The 24603-nt window shown below is 33.7% G+C and overlaps 1 protein-coding gene across 8 annotated transcripts in view; it reads right to left on the reverse strand.

Moving 5' to 3' along the window:
* Positions 1-24603, reverse strand: part of LOC141454141 (adenylyl cyclase 78C-like) — a 252026-nt gene that overhangs the window by 204421 nt on the left and 23002 nt on the right. For 2 of the 8 annotated variants that reach the window (XR_012458475.1, XM_074128043.1), the window contains exon 1: positions 12242-12338. The exons of 2 other annotated variants lie outside the window; for them this stretch is intronic. Coding sequence is in view for 4 of the 6 variants with exons in the window: in XM_074128043.1 (XP_073984144.1) it covers positions 12242-12307 (66 nt within the window). In the remaining 2 variants the exon portion in view is untranslated. Of the gene's footprint in view, positions 1-12241; positions 12339-24603 lie in introns of those variants that run through there. 4 more of the 8 variants (XR_012458474.1, XM_074128044.1, XM_074128039.1 and 1 more) reach the window with 2 other exon arrangements.

Raw genomic sequence — 24603 nt, forward strand, 5'->3', positions numbered from 1 at the left:
GCAGCGCTTCACGTGTTTGTAGATAAATCTGTCTGACCAGAACCGTCGTTTGTGTAAGAGGTGTTAGTTTCGTTTTGCCGAAAACATGATACTACACGTGTAGTAGAGCAACGAATTGTCGTGAAATTTCACATGAAACTGGGTAAAACCGCTACTGAAACTTATCTTTTATTAAAAAAAGTTTATGGCGATGAATGTTTATCACGTCCGCAAGTTTTTGGGTGGTTCAAGCGTTTCCAAGATGGCCGAGAAGACGTCGGAGATGAAGACCGCCCGGGTCGCCCTTCCACATCCAAAACGGATGAAAATATCGATTATAATTAATCAACATTACTACCGTGAGGTGCTTGCTCAACTCTGTGAAAGAATAATGAAAAAAACGACCCGATTTGTGGAAGAACAAGTCATAGGTTCTCCATCAAGACAACACTGTCTGTCGCAAGACGTTTCTAGCCAAGTACAACATCCCAGTTTTAGGCCATCCGCCTTATTCGCCTGGCCTGGCGGCCCCATGTGGCTTTTATCTGTTCCCCAAAGTCAAATCTGCATTAAAAGGAACACGATTTCAGTCCGTTGAAGCTGTGAAAGAAAAAGCGGCACGTGTCATGCAGGAGCTCACAGAAAAAGACTTCCAGCAATGTTTCGAACAATGGTAAATTCGCATGGAGCGTTGTAGGGATAGGGGAGGGGTGTATATTGAAGGTGATAATAACTAAATATGTATAAATTTAAAATAAAATGTTTTACAGCAATAGTCTCGCTATTTAATAGCCACACCTTGTATGTTAAGTAGTATTTTGATCAGTCACCATTGCGGTACGGAAGTTGTTCTTTGATTCCTGCGATTTTGAGTTATTTAGTTTAATTGATCAATCAGAACTAGAAAATTGCATCAATAAAATTCAAATAATAGTTTTGTACCAGCCCTAAACGTTTTGTTCATCCTACAGAAAAACAATAATAATCTATTTTTATTAAATTTATTACTCTGTATAAAAATAAATATTTTTTTATAATTTTTATATTTTAATTTATTTTTTGCGTGATAGGTAACACTTGAAGAGAATTGGGGCAAGATAAAATGGTACAAGTTAGTAGAAAAGCGGTGACTATAGACAATGAGGACAAATAAGGGAAGGCTTTCTGTTTTACGGCACAACATTATGGGATATAGGGTATATCCTTTTGAGGCTAAATGACCCGTCTACAATATACCTTTGATGGTTATCTCTTGTGAAGTGTAAGTGAACGCGTGCAAACTCCACCTATCACTCACACGCTCTGTTGTGCTATAGAAGTTTCTGTTCTCTGATCTGTATTTAGGCCAGCCTTTTAACGGATATGAGTTCTTCATATTTATTCTTAATTGCAATCGTATTAACTAAAAACGTTTCTGACATTTTGTAGCTCAAAATAGAACTTCTGTTGTATTATTATGTATTATCCAGGAATTCTTTTGCGATATTAGGATACATTTTTTACTAATACACAAATTACAAGATATCTACATAAACAACGAATTATCAACAGTGAACCCTCATACAACTTTCTCTTAATCAATTATTAAAATTATAATTGATTAATTAATTTTTAATTTTTTTTTCTTCAGTGGTGAGGAGAGATATACACAATCTCTTACAACTGATGTCAGTCTCTCTGTGGACAGCAACCAAAAGAATTCTCAAATACAGAAAAACTTCTCATCCACTAAGACGTTCGAACAATTCTTGGGCTAAATCCGACGAAGAGAGAGCCCAGTACTTTGCCGAACATCTTTCTTCAGTCTTCACTCCTCATCACGACGTACAAGACTTATACTGAAAATATTCTCAAAGAACTGGACATCCCTCTACAACTTTCACCTCCTCCCAAGCTATTCACTCCTAAAGGCATCTTGGACATAATCAACTGTCTTCCCAAAAACAAAAGTCCGGGCTATGATCTGATTACTGCTAACATTCTGTTACAACTGTCCAAAAAAGCAATAGTATTTCTAACCACTCTTTAAAATGTTGTACTTCTATACCAATTACTAACCAAGTCTTGGACTACATCTTGACAAACGACTAACTTGGAACCGCCACACGAGACTCACTCAGACCTCATCTCAGATATAAAATGTTTAAAAGACTAGTCGACAAACGCTCTAAACTGACCCTGACAAACAAACGAACTATATACCGCAATACTTCCAATATGGACGTACGGAATACAACTCTAAACTCTACGGAAGTGCCAAAAAATCGACCATCAAACCTTACAGTCTAAAATTCTAAGACCAATAGTTAACGCTCCCTTCTACATCTCCAATCATACTATACGAGGGTCGTTTGAAAAGTCCGTGCAAAGTCAGAGAGATAGCACTACTGGCGCGTATCGAGGTTATGTTTAGTTAGTAGCATCTCTTCGAAGAACCCACACCAAGTTTCAGCCAGATCGGTCTATTTCTTTGTGTTTGGCATTCGTTTGAATCGAGGAAGTCGAGTGATTTTCAAAAAATGGACGAAAAAGAATTTCGTGTGTTGATTAAACACTACTTTATGAAAGGCAAAACGCCTCAGGAGACTAAAGAGAAGCTTGATAAACATTAAGGTTACTCTGCACCTTCGATTAGAACAGTTTATAAGTGGTTTCAAAATTTTCGGAGTGGCCATATGGGCACAAGTGACGCTGAACGTTCTGGACGCCCTGTTGAGGTTACTACTCCAGAAATCATTGATAAAATCCATGATATGGTGATGGATGACAGAAGAGTGAAGGTGCGTGAGATTGCTAGTGCTGTGGGCATCTCGAATAACCGGGTACATAATATTTTGCATCAACATTTGGACATGACAAAGCTATACGCAAGATGGGTGCCGCGATTGCACACGCTTGACCAAAAACGAAAGCGTGTGAAGTGTTGCAAGGACGGTTTGCAGCTGTTCCCGAAGAATCCGCAGGACTTTAAGCGTCGTTTCGTCACTGTGGATGAAACATGGATACATCACTACACTCCTGAGACCAAAGAACAATCTAAACAATGGGTTACCAAGGGGGAATTTGCGCCAAAAAAGGCGAAGACCGTTCCTTCGGCCGGAAAGATTATGGCGACTGTCTTTTGGGATTCGCAAGGAATAATCCTCATCGACTATCTGGAAAAGGGTAAATCTATTACAGGTGCATATTATTCATCGTTATTGGACCGTTTGAAAACCGAGCTGCAAGAAAAACGCCCACGATTGGCCCACAAAAAATTCCTTTTCCATCACGACAACGCACCAGCTCACACCTCAGCAGTTATGGTCGCAAAATTAATGGAAATAGGGTTCCAACTCGTTTCACATCCCCTATTCTCCAGACTTGGCTCCCTCGGACTACTATTTGTTCCCCAATATGAAGAAATGGCTGGCGGGAAAAAGATTTTATTCAAACGAGGAGGTGATTGCAGAAACGAATGGCTATTTTTCAGACTTGGACAAATCCTATTATTCGGAAGAGATCAACAAACTAGAGCAGCGTTGGACGAAGTGTATAAGCCTAAAAGGAGACTATGTTGAAAAATAAAAAAGGTTTAAATGTAACAGAAGACAATTATGTTATACCCTTCTTGTGGATTAGTTTACGAGCTGATAAACCCAAATTCAACTATTTCGGAATATCGATTGTTTATTCATCGCCTAAATCAGTTTATTAATGTTTTCTAATAAACTTAGATAGTATTTTATTTATCATTGGAAATCATTCATTTTAAATTAACTTGTAGGTGACTTTAGCTTCACTTTAACAGTTTGTCTGCGCCATCATTCTCCGCTCCTTTTCTTGTAACAAACTAATGTGGTAGTCCTTGAATAGTCATTACAGTAAATCCTTGATAAGGATTGTTTTAAGTTAAAAGTCAGTTCGTAAGGCACAGCCCTGAACGGGTTTCTTCTTTCGCTTAATCAGCAAATTCTCCATCACCATCAGTGTCAAAAATTTCGAAATATTCTCTTCGAAGCTTGCCCAAGTTCTTATTCCTCCATGTTCCTTAAAACTTACTCAAATATCTCATTAAAATTAAGCGAACAACAAATGACCAAAAAGCATGATGACCAACTTACGTCGCATAAACCTTGAAACCCTCCTTTAAAAAAAAAACATCTCGCTACACTTTGCTGTATTTTTAAAATAATTAAATATGTCTTCAATTTTTTTGCTTAGGTTGTTGTTTAAAAAATTTTAAAAATACAGGTTTACATGTTTTAAAAAATTAGTTCTAACTGACATTGGGAATAAGCTAACGAGAGAAATTAGGAGACTTACCAAAAACTCTTGCCACGAATTTGTACTATTATTGGATAGTTTCTATTGGATTACCATTCGCAGATTATTCTTAGCGTTTAACGTTACGTCATGAGCTGAATTAAATTTAACTGTGTCTAAAATTTATTTTTTTCCATTTATGCAATCTCTAAATTTGACTTCCATAGTAGCTGGTTATTTTCTCTAGACTATAGCCGGAAAGGATAGTCTACTTTAACTTACTCCGTAGTGGATCTCCATTGTTACGCGAGATCTTCATAAAGATGAAGGGAATCAAATTATTTGTAAATAATAAATATACAGGGTGTTTCAGGGTTAAGTGTCCTAACTGAAAATATGAATTTAGGACCTCAAAACAAGAAAAAATTTTCCTCTGGAGGTATGCCCGTAAAAGTCTATGAAATGCCGGTCAATGATCTTCATTCTTTAAGAAGAAGAGTAATTAAATCAGTAACAGCAATCCAGTGTCGTTCGGCTATTGCTGCTCTGGAAGAAAGATACCGATTCCTCATTTTCTTTATTATTATGTTCGTACATTTAATTGCCATTATTTTCTATTAATAAAGTAGTTGGAAGACGCTATTAATTTTTTTTTATTATAACCTACCTAATAATAATTCATAAAATGGAAATCTTTAGACGTGAATATCTCATAAACAAAGCGTTAACGGGCATACCTCAAGAGGAAAATGTTTTCTTGTTTTGAGGTCCTGAATTCATATTTTCAGTTAGGACACTTAACCCTGAAACACCCTGTATATAAATAAAAATATACTATATGAATGTATTGCACGGGCATACCTCAAGAGGAAAATGTTTTCTTGTTTTGAGGTCCTGAATTCATATTTTCAGTTAGGACACTTAACCCTGAAACACCCTGTATATAAATAAAAATATACTATATGAATGTATTGCACTGCTGCATAAAGCAGTAATTAAAGAGTCAACGCGAACATTTTACCATCGTTTAGTCTTAACTCCTTCTTGCTATCATTATCTTCAACATAATGCACGGAAAGTACTATTTAGGTTTTTCTACTTGAGGGCTAACTGGCGATTCAGCAAGTGTAGAATTGAGCATCCTACGCATTTGGTTCAGGTCAATTCTGATTCTTTTTCCAATGCTCAACTCTAGTAGATGAGGTCTTTTGAACAATCATACTGATGCCTTCTTCAAACAAGACAACGTTTGAACCTCATTTTAAGAATTTGTCACTCCATTTGTGCAACAAGATTTGAGTGACTCGGTCCAGTAAATGTAATGCGAGATGGTAACATAAGTGAAATCAAAATGTCTACACTATACTGATTACTGATTAAGTAGATGCAAGTCCGGACACCCTGTCAGGGATACAAGAAATATGCTTGGCTTCGACAGATAAAACCAAAGCTATTATCCAACACTGCGGACCTTAGCAGTTTAGTTTTTTGCACTTAACTTTTCAAAAATATTGCTTAAAGATTGAACGGCTGTTTGGCTGAAATTTAAGCTTTTATACTTCAATAAGTTATATAATACTCGTATATATTCGTGACACACAAAAGTATACGTAATTCTTATCTGATCATATTAATAAAGTAAATATTAGAGAAAATAAACTTATAAGCGATTTTATTTTTTTAATTAAATTTATCTTCTGAGTGTTTTCTTCAATTTAAAAGCTCAATTTAAACAAACTTGAATTGTTTTCACAAAATTGAATTGTGAATACTTCAAAGTATAATTACCTCACTATAAACAATCTAAATAAAAAGTAATATTTATTTTCCACTTGTAACAACAAAAATTTGCTAAGTGAATAAGAAAATGGTTTAAAATATTCTGTTTCAATTTTGCTCTAAATTCTGTTTTAGTATTTACAATTTCTTGTTAGTGTCAGGTTTCATAAATTGAAACCACGAATGAGTTTGAACTGTTATGATTGAAGATTATGAAACAGAAATTTATAATTAATTTTTCTGATAATTTAAGACGTGTCCAATAACTCAAGGTTATTGGAGCCTAAACATTTTTACAGTACACTGCCAGCATCCGGTAAGTCCATCTCCGGCTAGTGACCTGTTGGAAGCTCCTAGGAAGAGAAAAATCTAAGTTGGAGCTGGATTCGATCCCAGAAATATTTATTCTATTCATTTACAAAAGACTCATTGCAGACGTATCGTTGTAGAAAAGAGATTTTGTAAGTTGGTCCCAAAAGGATTAGAAAGGTTCAATTTTGAACTAAAAAGAAGAGAGACTGTGGTAGCAAAAAAAAAAACAAAAAATAGATGTAAGGAACAGCATACAAAAAAAACAAAAAAAAAGTAATATTAACTGTAAAGATGCATTCTATTTTCAAAGAAATTCAGATAATAACCCTGAAATCCTGACAATAGGATAGAAATGTAAAAGTTTTAAAAAAAATCACGGCTAGAGAAGGAATCTTTTCAAGATTTTGTAAGGAAATCAGATTAGAATAAGAACCCTTTTACAATTGTCTTACTGGGCATGTAATTGTTGATTTCATCTCTGAGTAGGCTTGAGAAGAAGTTTGAGATTATTCCTGTAAAAACCTATGCATTTAAGATGTTAGAATAATCAGTAAGACACGAACGGTAAAGGCTAGCAAGAAAATGGATGTTGGCTAAGTGTTAACTATTAAATCTTCATAAAAGAGCACTAATTTAATGAAAGTCTTAAATTATATATATTAGAAATATGATACACAGTCCCCTAGAGCAGTGATGGCGAACCTATGACCCGCGAGTCAGACACTGACCCACGCAAGTTTTTTCACTGACCCACAGTTGCTAGACAACCATTTGTTTGTTTACTCGGGTTGATTTAGATTTTCTAATTGTGTGGATAATTTATGACACAAAAGCAATTTATTTAAATGCTATCTATAACCTTTAGTTTGATCCTTACAGTTCTAAAACTCAAATGACGACAAATGCTTTTGTAGTATTTGAAATAAAGCAAAAGTGTTTACAAAATATCAAATAAAATGTATAATTTTACTCATATTTTGTTTGTTAAAAAAAAAATCGACAACCCAAAGCAAATAACCATTCAGATTTTTATTCAGATAAAACACACTTTTGTATGGTTTCGTTCAGTTATGTTTGTAAAAAGAGACTTCCATAGCACTTGTTTCGTCCCGTTTTACCCGTTAAGTCAACTGAATTTTAAAGATGTTTAGTTTTGAAAATATTCAGTTTAAAATTTTTAAACTTATCTCTTGTGCAAATGGGCATTAGTGACCCAAGAGCTAGTAATAAAGAAAAAATGAACAAAATTTGACCCACGTCTCAAAAAGGTACGCCATCACCTAGAGGGACATTTTTAGCAAAAAGAGATTTCTGTTATTCAAAAGTGCACTGCATCAGGTGAAATAAAGCGCTCAACAAAGCAACGTCTGGTATTTTGCAAACTAAAATAATTACCTTAATATATGTTGATAAATTAGGAAAGCTTGATGATTTTTTTTAACCTAAAAAACTTATTTGGTATATAAAATACTCCGGTTCATCCTATTTTGTATTTACTAAAGGAAAATTAAATATGTTATACAGATTGGAATAGTGTTTGACCTCAAACTACGATTAGTGGTGTTTTTAAATTTTTTCCAGAAAAATGTTAATAGTGAAGTATGAGCTTTTGTCCTCAAAATTAGTAGTTGGGCATTAAACCCTACCTGAAAAAGTTAGGCATTACTTCACCGACCAACCTACATACGAGGGTCGTTTGAAAAGTCCGTGCAAAAATAAAAACTACTTAATTTTTTAAGGGGTAAACCTTTTTTATTTTTCAACATAGTCTCCTTTTAGGCTTATACACTTCGTCCAACGCTGCTCTAGTTTGTTGATCCCTTCCGAATAATAGGATTTGTCCAAGTCTCCTCGTTTGAATAAAATCTTTTTCCCGCCAGCCATTTCTTCATATTGGGGAACAAATAGTAGTGCGAGGGAGCCAAGTCTGGAGCCAAGTCTGGGGGGATGTGAAACGAGTTGGAACCCTATTTCCATTAATTTTGCGACCACAACTGCTGAGGCGTGAGCTGGTGCGTTGTCGTGATGGAAAAAGACTTTTTTGTGGGCCAATCGTGGGCGTTTATCTTGCAGCTCGGTTTTCAAACGGTCCAATAACGATGAATAATATGCACCTGTAATAGTTTTACCCTTTTCCAGATAGTCGATGAGGATTATTCCTTGCGAATCCCAAAAGACAGTCGCCATAATCTTTCCGGCCGAAGGAACGGTCTTCGCCTTTTTTGGCGCAGATTCCCCCAAGGTAACCCATTGTTTAGATTGTTCTTTGGTCTCAGGAGTGTAGTGATGAATCCATGTTTCAACCACAGTGACGAAACGACGCTTAAAGTCCTGCGGATTCTTCTGGAACAGCTGCAAACCGTCCTTGCAACACTTCACACGATTTCGTTTTTGGTCAAGCGTGAGCAATCGCGGCACCCATCTTGCGGATAGCTTTGTCATGTCCAAATGTTGATGCAAAATATTATGTACCCGTTCATTCGAGATGCCCACAGCACTAGCAATCTCACGCACCTTCACTCTTCTGTCATCCATCACCATATCATGGATTTTATCAACGATTTCTGGAGTAGTAACCTCAACAGGGCGTCCAGAACGTTCAGCGTCACTTGTGCCCATATGGCCACTCCGAAAATTTTGAAACCACTTATAAACTGTTCTAATCGAAGGTGCAGAGTCACCATAATGATTATCAAGCTTCTCTTTAGTCTCCTGAGGCGTTTTGCCTTTCATAAAGTAGTGTTTAATCAACACACGAAATTATTTTTCATTCATTTTTTGAAAATCACTCGACTTCCTCGATTCAAACGAATGCCAAACACAAAGAAATAGACCGATCTGGCTGAAACTTGGTGTGTGTTCTTCGAAGAGATGCTACTACTAAACATAACCTCGATACGCGCCAGTAGTGCTATCTCTCTGACTTTGTACGGACTTTTCAAACGACCCTCGTACTTTGAACTCTTTCGCCTAAAGTAAGTATACGTATTTATTTTTCTGAAATTTACTGCATGGTAGTAAAACTTCTAGAAGAAAATACGCTGACAGTAAAAAACAAGAGAGGTCGATCATCCAATGGTAACTCTGCAAAAGTGTTATTTTATTTATTGAATTCAGAGAACATTGAATGGCCAAAAGCTGCCTAAAGACAAGAACTGCTGGATCGATTGGTTGGCGAGTTGTAATTAAGTCTTACAAGCGGAAAGAAAAGATCATTATAAATAGAGGACTAATCGTATTCCAATTGTTTTTACTTTTTTCCAAAATAGATCGACCCAACATGTACAATCTAGCATTGGCTTTATTATTAACTATCAAATACAGAAACAGCAGCAATCCAGTAAAATTAGGGAACAACTTCCACTTTTTCGATGGTTTATACTTCTTGCTACTCAAAATAGATCGACCCAACATGTACAATCTAGCATTGGCTTTATTATTAACTATCAAATACAGAAACAGCAGCAATCCAGTAAAATTAGGGAACAACTTCCACTTTTTCGATGGTTTATACTTCTTGCTACTCAAAATAGATCGACCCAACATGTACAATCTAGCATTGGCTTTATTATTAACTATCAAATACAGAAACAGCAGCAATCCAGTAAAATTAGGGAACAACTTCCACTTTTTCGATGGTTTATACTTCTTGCTACTCAAAATAGATCGACCCAACATGTACAATCTAGCATTGGCTTTATTATTAACTATCAAATACAGAAACAGCAGCAATCCAGTAAAATTAGGGAACAACTTCCACTTTTTCGATGGTTTATACTTCTTGCTACTCAAAATAGATCGACCCAACATGTACAATCTAGCATTGGCTTTATTATTAACTATCAAATACAGAAACAGCAGCAATCCAGTAAAATTAGGGAACAACTTCCACTTTTTCTGATGGTTTTTACTTCTTGCTACTCAAAATAGATCGACCCAACATGTACAATCTAGCATTGGCTTTATTATTAACTATCAAATACAGAAACAGCAGCAATCCAGTAAAATTAGGGAACAACTTCCACTTTTTCGATGGTTTATACTTCTTGCTACTCAAAATAGATCGACCCAACATGTACAATCTAGCATTGGCTTTATTATTAACTATTAAATACAGAAACAGCAGCAATCCAGTGAAATTGGGGAACAACTTCCACTTTTTCCAATGGTTTTTACTTCTTGATTTCCAAAATAGACCAACCCAACATGTACAATCTAGCCTTTGGCTTTATTATTAACTATCAAATACCTAAAGCCTCCTAAAGAAGGGTCGTTATTAAATGTGAACCCCGGTTACTAGTCAACTATGCTAGTATTTTACAAAAAGTTTATGTTTAATGAATAATTTTTGGAAGAAGTATAAGAGAATGTTTCGAGGCCTTTTTTGTTGTCACCCAACATACCAAATTTCTGATTAAAATTTAAATTCAAAAGGAGCGATTCCTCGGAGGGCTGCAGAACAAAAAAGAATAAAACCTCTTGTTACTACATCGTGATGAATATATTGCGATTGTGTAATTTTCAGGATACAGATAGAACGATAGGAAAATCCAACCAAATATTTTGTTAACATCACCTGCCAATGACAGCAGCCTTGTTAGAGCGTATAAGTTCAATTAAATCATATATTGGTCCAATGGTTGAATTTAAAAAAAATAAAAAGAAATGGGAAACGGAAGAGAACATTTGTTAGACAATGAATTAACATATCTCTCTCTCTACAAATTTCCTGATTTCAATGTTCACTTAGTTTCTGACATTATCAATTATCTCACTGAATCATTAATTTATGACTGTTCCCGTCAATAAATATCAGTTGAAATTTGTATGTACTACTACGATCTTAACCATAAATAGTATTGATTTCCGAGGTCTGTTATTTGGCAGACTCAAGTTAATTGCCATCAGTTAAGTCAGCTAATAATTACCAATAGTAAATTCCAAATAATTAGCTAAATGCGATCAGCTAGTGATTAATGGATGAATTCATTTTTGATTTGGCCATGTTTGAGACTATTAAATTTCTAAATTCAATTATAATGTTATTGTATCGAAGAACAATTATATCGAAGAACTAATTCCCATCTTTTGTCGAGAGCTTTCTCAGAGAACTAACGATCACCTGAGAACATTGTTCTATCTATCCTGTGTTAGTAAGCATGCCCTTCAGTGTACAGGCTTTTCAATAGACAAAATTTGAGAGTAAGTAAGGCCTCGCTTTGAACCCAGGACCTTCGACTTAGAACTCCATCATGCTACCATCACTATTCCAATTAATATCGCTACTGTACCAAGTATTCATGTTAATTGTACTTGTTATTGTGTAAGAACACATTGCACAACTAGGTTTTAATGTTAAACGTAATTACAGAGCACAAGGTGTAAATTCAAACGTTTAGTTGAATGCTAGGGTTTTATTCGTTGTATAGTTAAATGGGTACATGCAATACAAGGTAAGTGTAGTAAAGTCTATATTACGCCAAGCACGGACATAATAGTTAAGTATTCATATTATTCTAGTCTACGAATGGTCCATAATAAAGACTATTCATGTGTAAATTTACTGGTTTGTTGCAAACATAAACTTGAATACCGCACATGTTTAATGCAATCTAGAATTTGGTATTGCTTTAGTAAATAAAGTAATAAAATATGGCATTACTCGCGGAATTTGGAATAAACTTTTTATACAGGAAATTCTAATCATAAGATCAGTTCAGCTGCATAAATATTCATCACAATTTTTTTTTTTTATTCTTAAAAAAATATTATTAACAAACCGCATAAATCTAGATCACGATAGTTATACAAAAATCTAATGAAATCATATTAATAAAGCTTTCATTGTTATCGCCTGTATGAAAACGCTAATATTTTCTGTATTAATAACAATAATAATAAAATAGATTATTCAAAGCTCACCTACCATGATACATTGAATGAAACGATCAAAGTCGCTATCGGTGAGCGGACACAATTTATCTGGGCCCATAATTTGCACCTTTTAAACTGAAAAACTGAAAAACCACTGAGATAATTTTTAATTACTCCAAATATATATAAACTTTTCCACTTTTACCACCTCTTTCTTTATCAAACCCTCTCTCTATTACCATACTTTTTAGCGATAATGATTCGTAAGTGAATCATAACTCGTGATAAGGTTCTTAAAAAAATTAATATCTCGTCGATTCAGTAACTTGAAATACCTATTTACTCTTTGTTTAATTTATACCAAAAAAAAAGGAGATACGGTTTAATGGAAATCTGATTAATTATTTATTGAAAAGAAGTTAATAACTAATAGCAATTTCAGTCAAAAATAAATACATGCCATTTTAATATACTTGACCAAGTATAATTATTTAATAAAAGAGCACAGGTTAGAATTGAAATAGTTAATTGCAATGTACGGTGTTAAAAAGGTGCGTAGTATGTTGTTTTAAGGAGAGAAATGTAATATTGAATTCCTAAATTTTTAATTTTATTTTTTTATACTTTTATAATTTATCGATTAATTTTTTTTTCAACTTTCAAGTGTGTATTTTGTTTATTATGGTCTTAAGTTGTTTATTAAACATTGTTTCTAATTTTTTAGATATAATTGATTACTTTTTTTATTAATTTACTTATTGTGTAAATCAGGTGTTCTGATTACCTATATCAAAACTGTCCGGTAGCATAATTGTATAAGGGTTGATCGTCAAAAACTGCTCGAAAAAGCGTAACGTTGAAAAACACCCAACTTTGACAATTTTTTTCTCTTTTTCTATAAAAGATAAAATTCCCAAAATTTCTTTATATTATAATTTATACTGTACCTATTAAATTATACTTTTTGAAATGAATTATTATTAAAAGTAGTTATTTATTTCCTATTATTGTGTGCGATCAGTAGAAAAAACAAAAATAATCCTAATTTGAATAAAATTGGCTATTACTTTCGTTTGTCAAAAGAAATAGAGTAGAAAAATGGAAAATACGGGTATTCCAGTTTATTATGGACCAAAGAGGGCGTGGTGCGACATTCATGGGAAAGTAGGCGTGGTTTAAGTTACAATTCTCGTTTCTGATTGGCCCTTCAACCAACTTACTTTTCCCACTTCCATTCTTCACTGAGATTGGCCAAATCATTGATGTTAATTATTTGCTATGAAAAATACAAATTTAATTGTTTTTACTAATTTTTTTCACCGTAGGTATTAAATGAAATATCAAATCATGTAATACACATTTTGCTCAAAAAAAAAAACTTGAAATATTAAAGTAATGTAATAGCCTATTTTTTCAGGCGGGCTTTACCTCCAACTATCAATTAGGTGTCGTGGACGGAGGCGGCTAGCAAACATACTTTACTGTAAATTTCTGCTATTAACCATTAAATAAAATCCAAGGCCTAAGACCGGGAATCGAACCCAGTACCACAAAGGGCTACAGTGGCGCCTTTTTCTATACTAATAAAGTAAGGGTAAACAGAAAATTGGGATTAATGGTTATTTTAATGGGAAATATGTGCAAAAATATTGTGGGTCATGTTTCACCTATTGTTCTCAGCCATTTTTTGTGTGTTTATTTGCGTAAGGGCTGTTATTTAACAATTTTTAAAGAGTTAATGATTTATAGTTTGATGCCTCCCATTACAGTCAATAAGCTAAATGGTGTGCTACACTTTACTGTACAAATATTTGGTAGATGAAAATGGCCAACATAAGAGTCCGTCACGTCTAATAAACACTAAACAATACATTAATGATTATTTAATGCAGTAAAATTACTTACTAAATGATGTAATTATTATTATAAAATTTTAATTAAAAACATCAGCTTTTCCGTACGTTTCTAAATGGCTGAAATTACGAACAATAAGTATGAATGAAATGTTAGGTTACTTGCTGATTTATGTACCTTCTATCGTTTAATCAACCCTTATTCTTATCTTTATAAACTACAAGTTTTTGTTAAGGAATTTAGTACTTTATAACCATTTAATCTCATTTTCAAGTTGCATGACTGCACGGTAAATTATTTATTGTGGAAGTATACAGAATTCATAATGTAGAAGTTTTGCGAGGAAAAGCTCCGTTTAATAAAATAATTTATAAAATCCATGGCGAACATGTCATTGTTTAACTTTCTGCTTTTACTTTGCTCTTGTTAGGGTCTGGGCTGATCGAATGGTGGCAGCAGCTATCTTTATCTCTTAATGCGATAAGTTTCTAATAAGTTTCTTTGATGATGTGGAAGGTTGCAAACCTTATTTGATTTTTTAAAAAAACCTGTACAATTACCGAAGCTGTGAGCAATAACAGGTTTAGGGGTTCCACATTCTTATATCGTCGCCCAACTATATCCTCATTAGCAATCGTTTGAAGAACGTTGAGGGATTGATCTATGACAGTGCTTCTTAGTGTAAGTGCTATGGTCACATTCTGTAGCTGTTCAACTTACTCATGTAAATTTTATTGCAGTCTTCTGGGGGTTAACAGTTATTTTAATCGAAATTCACACATAAACTACACCTTTAAAAGGTTCAATCTGGTTTTATTTAAAACCTTTCTCTGAGAAAAAATCAATTTTGGGGTGGTTCCGAACATTAAACTTTCTCTCGTAAATGACATTTTAATTTGCTTTGAAGATTTAGCACTTTTGAAGTGTTGCATTGACTTTTATGAAGTATTTTAACAAAGAAATTGTTTAATTTATATTAAGAAAGTCAGGCAATAAATGAATAAAAGTAATCGTCTACACGATACATAAGCGAGAGAGTAAAATTCAAAAGAATAGTGAATCAGTCAGTAATGACGTATTGTTAATCTGTACGCAGATGTACTTATTCAGATTGTCGCTAACAGAAAGAAAAAATCAGAATTTCTTAATTTAAATACAAATGCGACAAAATTATCACCGTCTTTTTATCATTCACTCTTTCAACATAATTTAGGAAAAAGTAACGATGAACTATTTCTTCTAGTCTGGATGTAAAGATCAAATGGGACCACTAGAGCAATGTATTTGGGGTTGGTTAAAAATATTCATTATCCCAGTTATTAGAAGTAGTACTTGGCACGCTTTTAACTGATGAACATGAACTGGTTCACAGTAGTTTCTTTTGGGCCATTCCTGAGTAGGTCCCAATTAATTGGCTGACAGTTTGTGGGTTAGTTCGTTTGGTTTGTGGGTTAATGGTAACTTGCTTTATTTTTGTAAATATTTTCTCAATTTATTAGTATTTCTAGAGCTCATTGAAATTTGCTTATTGTAACCAATTCATAAAAGATGAGTTTTTGTGAACAGTAAACCAGTGTCATATCCTGAATCTTAACCTAACGCTAGTAAAACCCTAGACTTTACAGACTTTTTGCTGAAGAAGTTACAGTCATGTTTTAACTAACTAACTGGCTTTAATTAAACAAGAAACATTTTTTTTTAATCATTTATTTAGTTACAATCAACGCATTTTAACAATAAATAACATTCACACATATCAGAGTGGAGAAGTACCCAGCGGTAACACTCCAAAAACATTCTAAATTCTACTGACTCTCTTCATCATCAGAGAGGAGATCGCGAGGTCACTTTCTTTTAAGACGTCTGAAAGTGTAGTCTGGAAATGTTCTGGAAGATAGATGTTGTACAAGTGGATTGTGATGTGTTTGAATGCTTAAGATGGAATTTTCTGTATCGTGTTTTCAGCAACTTGTGTGACGAAAGGAATGTTCAAGTCATGGTTTGATTGGTGACGTAGAAAGGAGCGTTTACTGTTAAGGAGCAGAAATTTGGTCTTTGTCAACTAAATACTCTTTTTACTTGATGAGAAAGGTAGCTGTTAGGTATCTGATGTCACGTATCTAGATTAAAGGTTCTATGATCGCAAAAGAAGACTTTTCTGCTTCTTCTTTTAGTGCATTTCGGTCTTCGTGGATCTCTTCAACTCTAAAAGCGATTCTTCAACATATTCTTACGCCCAGGTTTCAAATGTTATCCAGCCACCTTTTCATTTGGCTTACTGCCTTCTTCCTACTACCGGGTACCCCTCCAGCAATTTCTTAAAAACTTCTTGATATAGCATCTTCTTGATGTGGGAAGCAATCATTTGCTTCTATCCTCACCATCTCAACTATTCTTTTCTTTTCTATTTCACCAAATCCTGCCCCTGTTTGTTTTTTTAATGTTAATTTTTTTGATTTTATTTGATCGTTAATTTAGTTACTCAACGCATTTTATTGCGTTATAAGCAGCAATAATAACAATAAATAACATATCACACTCAGAGTGGAGAAGTTACCCAGCGCTCCTAAAACATTCTAAATTCTACTGACACTCTTCATCAGAGAGGAGATCGCGAGGCGACTGTCTTTTAAGACGTCTAGAACTGTTTGACTGGAAATGTTCTTGAAGATAGATGTTGCACAAGTGGATTGTGATGTGTTTGAATGTTAAGATGGAAATTTCTGTATCGTGTTTTCAGCAACTTGAGTGACGAAAGGAATATTCAAGTCTGTGTGAATGGTTTGATTGGTGACGTAGAAAGGAGCGTTTACTATAGAGCGAAGAATTTTAGACTGCAAGGCCTTGATTTCTTTGGAGGTTTGAGCGTTTGGTTGTACCCCAATGGCTTTAATATACTTACATAATATACAAGTCTTTTGTTGTCCAGAGTGAGTACAACAAACATTGACAAAAATTTCAATACCTTTTTTACTATTTCATCTTTAAATAGGTACTACATAAGTGTTTTAAGTTAAAAAAGTAAGTCTGAATGAATTGAACATGATTCGAAAAGAAAATCTCAAATCGTTCACATTTTAGACACTCATTTAATGTTCTTCTCTGTGAAACTGGGATTACTATCAGTGGTAAAAAGAACATAATGTAATAAAGATAAAGTGTAGTTAGACTTACAGAAGAAACGTAAAATTTGTTTTTGAAAAAGTATATTTCATTCATTTCATTCGTAAATATTTAGAATATTACGAGTAAGTGTAGGCCTATGATTATTTTTATTGATCTCTCTCTAAAGCACAAACTTTCTAGCATAAAGAGAAAAAGTATGAGAGGAAATAAGTGAAAATAATCGCCAAAGAAAAGAAGAACAAGAAAAATTCGAATCAGGAAACTTCAAAACATGGACACGAGATGAATATCTAACATCAAATCATGAAAAAAAAAAAAGAAAACATCGAAATTCTCTCCTCTGACTGACCTCAGTGTGATAATAAAGTTCAGTTAGAATGGATCGTTTCTTATCAGCTTCACCTGTGCTAACGATCTAGTTGGCTTAAAAAAAAAAAAGAAGCTAGAATAGAAACTTGGCACGAGAATGGTAAAAAGGGTTCATCAGAGGCGCCTGTTGATGGCCTTCTCAACACGACGATAAACGACATCCCTTTCCAATAATTTATTTTTATCTTACAAAATATGCAACAGTTTGCTTTATTAAAAAAGTAAATAAACATAAATCAGTTCCAATATTTATTTAGTATTTGAGACAAATTTATAAATATTTATTAGATGCAAGTTACAAGGGATATTGCTCCTTCTCGGCTATTTATAAAACTGGTGTTTGTTATTTCTGTTTGAATTATAAATAGATGTAATTTTAAGTTTATTTCTTGTCGACGGTTATTGGAATGTTTACTTGTAATATTTTTCATTAAAAAAGTTATCAGTAAATTAAAATAACAATCTGTCTTACACCAATTATAAAGCCATGTCAGAACATCTTTCTTTCTAGTTATGAACTATAGAATTCTCTTGCAACGATTCAGCTACGATAGTTGAATTTTACAACTTTTGTTAAATCTGGAGCTCTATTTTTTCATTGTAGTTAATTAATATTAATGTAGAAGGGAATAATGAAGAGTTCCTTCCATAGAGGTAACTTCACTATCAAGGTGTCGTAATAAAGTACAATAAATGTCAACTTGATCTGTCGAATTGTTTTCTTAATATGGCTTTTTAATTTAGACAAGTTGTGTCCAGTTATATTACAAATTCATTTCGGACTGTTTACAGACAAATGAACTTTATCTGTCAATAAATGTTTATAGGAAGACTATCTGCATATTCACTTTCAAAATTGAAGGAATAGATTGATGAATTTAATGTGATATGTACTTATCTTGAAGATGATCTACGTGAAAGGCAACCAACCTAAAGCTGCTACCGCAGTACAGTAATGGGAGATCGGCTATTAAAGATGTATGCCATGTAGCAAAAAAAGAGCTACAGACTAATCAGAAGAAAGAGTACAGAACATTTTACGTTAATAATTAAATCTGAGAATTATCAAAGATCGGTGTGCCGCATTTGTCAAGTGCTAACCAAAAACATATGCGAAAATGAAGACAACATTGTTGAGTATTTAGACAGTTTAAAAAAATAACCCATACTTACTAAATTTTGTTATTTATTTCAGTTAGAGAAATTATTCAAGTCTCAGTACATAGTATATCGGTGCTGTAACAATATTTGTTTTGTTTTGTACAAAATACATCCATATATTAAGAACAAAAAATACATAACAACTCCCAAAAATAAAATAAAAATAATGACGCTATTTTGACAGCATGATGTAAGCAGCACGTGCGGCGAGCACGTAGCACCCCACTAGTGGTGTTGATTGATTTCAAGCAGGAATCGCAAGCCGATAATACACAGTTTGGAAATGTGCAGCACTCCGCAAGTACGAGGGTCGTTTGAAAAGTCCGTGCAAAAATAAAAACTACTTAATTTTTTGGGGTAAACCTTTTTTATTTTTCAACATAGTCTCCTTTTAGGCTTATACACTTCGTCCAACGCTGCTCTAGTTTGTTGATCCCTTCCGAATAATAGGATTTGTCCAAGTCTGAAAAATACCCATTCGTTTCTGCAATCACCTCCTCGTTTGAATAAAATCTTTTTCCCGCCAGCCATTTCTTCATATTGGGGAACAAATAGTAGTCCGAGGGAGCCAAGTCTGGAGAATAGGGGGGATGTGAAACGAGTTGGAACCCTATTTCCATTAATTTTGCCACCACAACTGCTGAGGTGTGAGCTGGTGCGTTGTCGTGATGGAAAAGGACTATTTTGTGGGCCAATCGTGGGCGTTTTTCTTGCAGCTCGGTTTTCAAACGGTCCAATAACGATGAATAATATGCACCTGTAATAGTTTTACCCTTTTCCAGATAGTCGATGAGGATTATTCCTTGCGAATCCCAAAAGACAGTCGCCATAATCTTTTGGATCGGTCTTCGCCTTTTTTGGCGCAGATTCCCCCTTGGTAACCCATTGTTTAGATTGTTCTTTGGTCTCAGGAGTGTAGTGATGTATCCATGTTTCATCCACAGTGACGAAACGACGCTTAAATTCCTGCGGATTCTTCTGGAACAGCTGCAAACCGTCCTTACACGATTTCGTTTTTGGTCAAGCGTGAGCAATCGCGGCACCCATCTTGCGGATAGCTTTGTCATGTTCAAATGTTGATGCAAAATATTATGTACCCGTTCATTCGAGATGCCCACAGCACTAGCAATCTCATGCACCTTCACTCTTCTGTCATCCATCACCATATCATGGATTTTATCAATGATTTCTGGAGTAGTAACCTCAACAGGGCGTCCAGAACGTTCAGCGTCACTTGTGCCCATATGGCCACTCCGAAAATTTTGAAACCACTTATAAACTGTTCTAATCGAAGGTGCAGAGTCACCATAATGTTTATCAAGCTTCTCTTTAGCCTCCTGAGGCGTTTTGCCTTTCATAAAGTAGTGTTTAATCAACACACGAAATTCTTTTTCGTCCATTTTTTGAAAATCACTCGACTTCCTCGATTCAAACGAATGCCAAACACAAAGAAATAGACCGATCTGGCTGAAACTTGGTGTGTGTTCTTCCAAGAGATGCTACTAACTAAACATAACCTCGATACGCGCCAGTAGTGCTAACTCTCTGACTTTGCACGGACTTTTCAAACGACCCTCGTCTCTAAACGTGTTAGTGGCGACAGGCCGAATTAAGTTTTGGAACTAACTTTTTTAGTAGAGGGCTGTGGCATAAGTGTACTATCATAGAATAACCGTAATTGCTAGAATGTGAGCGATTTTATTATAAATCATATTTTATGTCTTAATTCATTTTGTGTTTGTTAATTTGACAACTCAGGACAATAAAGGTTTGGTGTAAGAAAAGAGTGAAACATATGGAGGAAATTTAACAATAAAATAGAAAATATTAGGTATTTTTGAATACCACGAAACAAAACGTAAAAAAATCCATTCTATAATACACTTGAGTGATAATATCTCATGGTATTGCATGTATATTCTGCTTTCAATACACAATTTCCGGCGACTGAAATAAATTTAGCTAGTAAGGAAATGTTCTAATTTAGATATATTTTATTTAATGATTTAACCAACTGTACCGGTATAAGTTCTTATATTTTAACTTATTTTTATCTTCCATCTTATGTTAAAATATGCAGCAGATAGATTCGGATAAAATAATAAACTAAAAAAAAGGTAATTAAGGATATCATTGCAAAATTGGCATAATGTAGTTGTGATTCGTTAAATTTCTACCGGTAATCTTAATCTAGTTGCTGATTAATCTAAAAAGAAGTTCAAGATGTCCATATAAAAATGGTGTAAATATGGATATAATGGGAATAAAGATGTTTCTTTTGGCCGAATAAATAGAGATGAAAGTACAACTGCCCAACAGACGAAATCCTGTTACTTTAAAACTTGAAATAATCGATTTCTAATATCGTTATAAAGTTCACATTTATTTATTTTTTCTCATGTAATTGGAAAATGTTATTTACATGTTATTCAAAGCTGTCTATAAGTATACTACTCAATTATTGGAAAGTCACTGCAGGTTATTCAAAATTAATGAAATAGTTAAGACTACAAATCGCACGAAAAAACAAAAAAATACCATATTCTTCCTAATATTTTAGTTTTCTTTGTGCTTCTTCGCACAGGTTAGAAGAAATTGATGACACGTTAATTATTGCTAGAGATTCTATTAAAATACAGATAATAAATTTACTCATCTTTTCAATAGATTTCACACAAATTGGCTTTAGAATGATAACAATACCACAAAAGGAAAAAGTTTAGAATGATAACAATACCATAAAAGAAAAAGTAAGAGAATACAATGATGAAACTCTAGGAACTTGGAGAAGCTCATCACTCAAACTGCACCGTGTCTGTTCTACTGAGCTAATAAAGTTAGTCACAAGAGCAGCTAAACTTGGATTGCTACTTAAATGTAAACAAAGGATAAGGCAACATCGTGCTTTGAATTTTGATCATTAGTTTCCGGCAAAATTTAGAACGTTAAGAAGATTTTTACTTTGATTTTGTTTGGTTGAAGACACTTATTATGAATGAATAAATTCAATAATTATTTCAGTAAGCTAGGAATAATTAATCCTACAATTTTATTTACTAAATGATAATAATATTCAGGAATATACTTCATGCAGGCAGTTGAGCCTTAACTGCCCAGGTTGTTTTTCATTCAAGCATCCTTCAATTGCGTCACCGCCAAAGCTTTCACTCAAATATTCTTCAAGGTGATCATTTATTCTAAAATCAATTCAAAATTCATGGTCTGCTGGAAAAAGGAGATTTAATGGTCATTATTTTTTTTAAAATATAATAATAATAAAGTCTTTTATTTTTAGAAAAAAAAAGCAATAAATACAAAAGTAATTTCATTCTAAACATAATAAATAAAAGACATTGTTTTAATGCCAAAGGACCATCCGTGGAATTGTTGCCTACAGTAATATAGTTAAACATTTCAAAAATTGCTTTAAACTTTCATTATAATAATGCAGAATAAAAATTAATAAATATTAACAGAATAAAGTATTACAGAATACATTGCATTATACCATTATTTATTTTCTGATTGAATTAAGGTAATTATAACGGGAATTCCAAGCTTGGTTATAAAAATTTATAATTGGATGCCATTTGCGATAACCATTTAGATAGGTTATTAACTCTCTCCTTTTCAAAAAAGCGAATGCGAAACCCTTTGAGTGCCACTCAGCGAGAAAATGAAAAGTATTCTCTGGCAAGGACATATCGCACAAAGAACAGAGGGAATCTTCATCATCTCTAAAAAATCTATAATTAAGGTACATAAGTTCGCCTCTTGCTTTCATAATCCAGGAGATCTGATCTAGAGAGTACTTATTGTTTATAAACTAATTTTCTCCTAAATCATAGCTCAGTTCCTTGTAGAGTCTTCCAGAAGAGGAGTTTCTAGCATTAATAATAAAATTCTGCTTAAAATTATACTGCAATTTGTCACAAATTTTTTGAATTCTAAATCAAAATTAACAAAATTAAAATCGGGATCATATTTCTGGAAAAATATTTTCAAATTTTTAACCCGTCAAGTTTCTTTTACGAGTAATTAATTCATTCGACAGTATTTTGAGATATCTACGGTTTTCCATTGTTGCTATTTTCCTAATACATTTAAAATGCAGTCTAAGTGTGTGTAAAAACAGAGATTCGGAATCTATTTCTAAGCCCAGTATGTAAGTTGGGGTATTCTGAGGCAAACTAAATACTTTTTTTTGAAAAAAAAAAACGTTCAAATTTATAAACCTCATCAGATTCATTCCAACCCCAAACTTGAGCCCCATCACTCAAAATAGATCTAAATACAGAATTATAAACAATAAGCTTGGAGGAGTAAGAATTTTTTTTATTATTAAGAAAACCATTCCAAACGGAATGTAAACCAGCTTTAGCCTTTGTTTCATTGAAATGTTTGCTCAACGCAAGTGTAGGAGTCAGCGTGACACCAAGGTACCTGTAATTGTTCACTATTTCGATCTCCTCACCATCCAACCACCATTTTTTTAAAAATATATTCAGACCAATTATTAAATATAAATTCCCAAAATAATATACATAATAAAACTTATGTCCTCATCGTTGATATCATAACAATCCATGCCTTGGGTTGGATCAGGGCCGGATTTAGATGAAAAGAGGCCCTAGGCTATTCCACTTATGAGGCCCTTTCACCTCCCATTTTTATGTTTGTTTATTAATCATATGCGTAGATTTTCTCCTTATTTTCGGTTCAGTGTTTTAGTGTTCACAGTTTTTAGAATAGTGTAATTTTAATTTTGCTAACAATTTGAATGTAGGCCCACTCTTGATCTTGATGCCCTAGGCTGAAGCCTATAGGAAAATCCGGCCCTGGGTTGGATTATGATCCATTTTTATGTTGACTCACAGAAAGAATTACCATGTTACCAAGCACTTACTAATCAAAGGACTGTTAGAATCTTCTAACAAATTTGTCTTTTGTTACAATACGATAAATCAAATAAAAAGAAATTTTATAACTTTTGAAGAGGGCTCTGAAGGCCCTACTGCAGTTCCAAGTGCAGTGGCAAAATCATTTTGTATATCCTGGATTAAATCAAAGACCTGGAGAACTAGTTCTAATGCTAAGTAATGCAATGTCAATGTTAACCTGCGTGGACGCTGCAGTTAATGGAGGATCTATTTATACTTAAGAAATTATAATCATCCTCATTAAATTGGCATGTAAAATTGCAATCCAATTTTACCTTCCGTTCCGTATTTACAGAATTCGATACATGCTTGAAGTCAATGAGAATTCATTTCACCATAGAGTATTTTTAGTTGCTATACGAGTAGATTAGGTCACATAAATTTTCAGTTATGTATAAAAAATGAGGAAACGATTTAATAAGATATTGATAACTCTTGTGACTCTGTTAATGGCGTAGAACTAATGAAGGTACAGGTTATTAAGGACATCCACCGCGGAAAGAAGCAACATTTTTTTTTTTAAATAATTTATTCCACACGTTTTATTGGTTGGCTGTGGCCCAGAAACAATTTTCTTAAAAAGCTGAATATTGGTTCGATGTTTCGGATATCTCTGGTAGTGTCCTTTACCAAAACTCGTTGTGGTAGTGGAACAGTGGGTGTGAAACGACTAACCAATAATCTGTTTAAACAATATTGGGTTTCTTGGCCCTAGCCAACTGTTACAAAGTATTAGTAACATTCAATTAATTCAGCATTAATGTATTCCATTTGATATCTATAATGTTCTTCATAGAGCATGAAATCTTAGTTAATGAAATCACTAACAAACAGAATAAATACGAATCGTAATTAAGGCAATACAACGAACACAGACCAAGAGAATAGGAAACTTCAAATCAATTTTCAAAAGACTACCTAATAATATTATCACTAATAATTTAATTACCAATGTTTCTGAACA

Source organism: Rhodnius prolixus, unplaced genomic scaffold (assembly GCF_049639745.1).
Source record: "Rhodnius prolixus isolate KJV_2025 unplaced genomic scaffold, Rpr scaffold_9, whole genome shotgun sequence".
NCBI lineage: Eukaryota > Metazoa > Arthropoda > Insecta > Hemiptera > Reduviidae > Rhodnius > Rhodnius prolixus.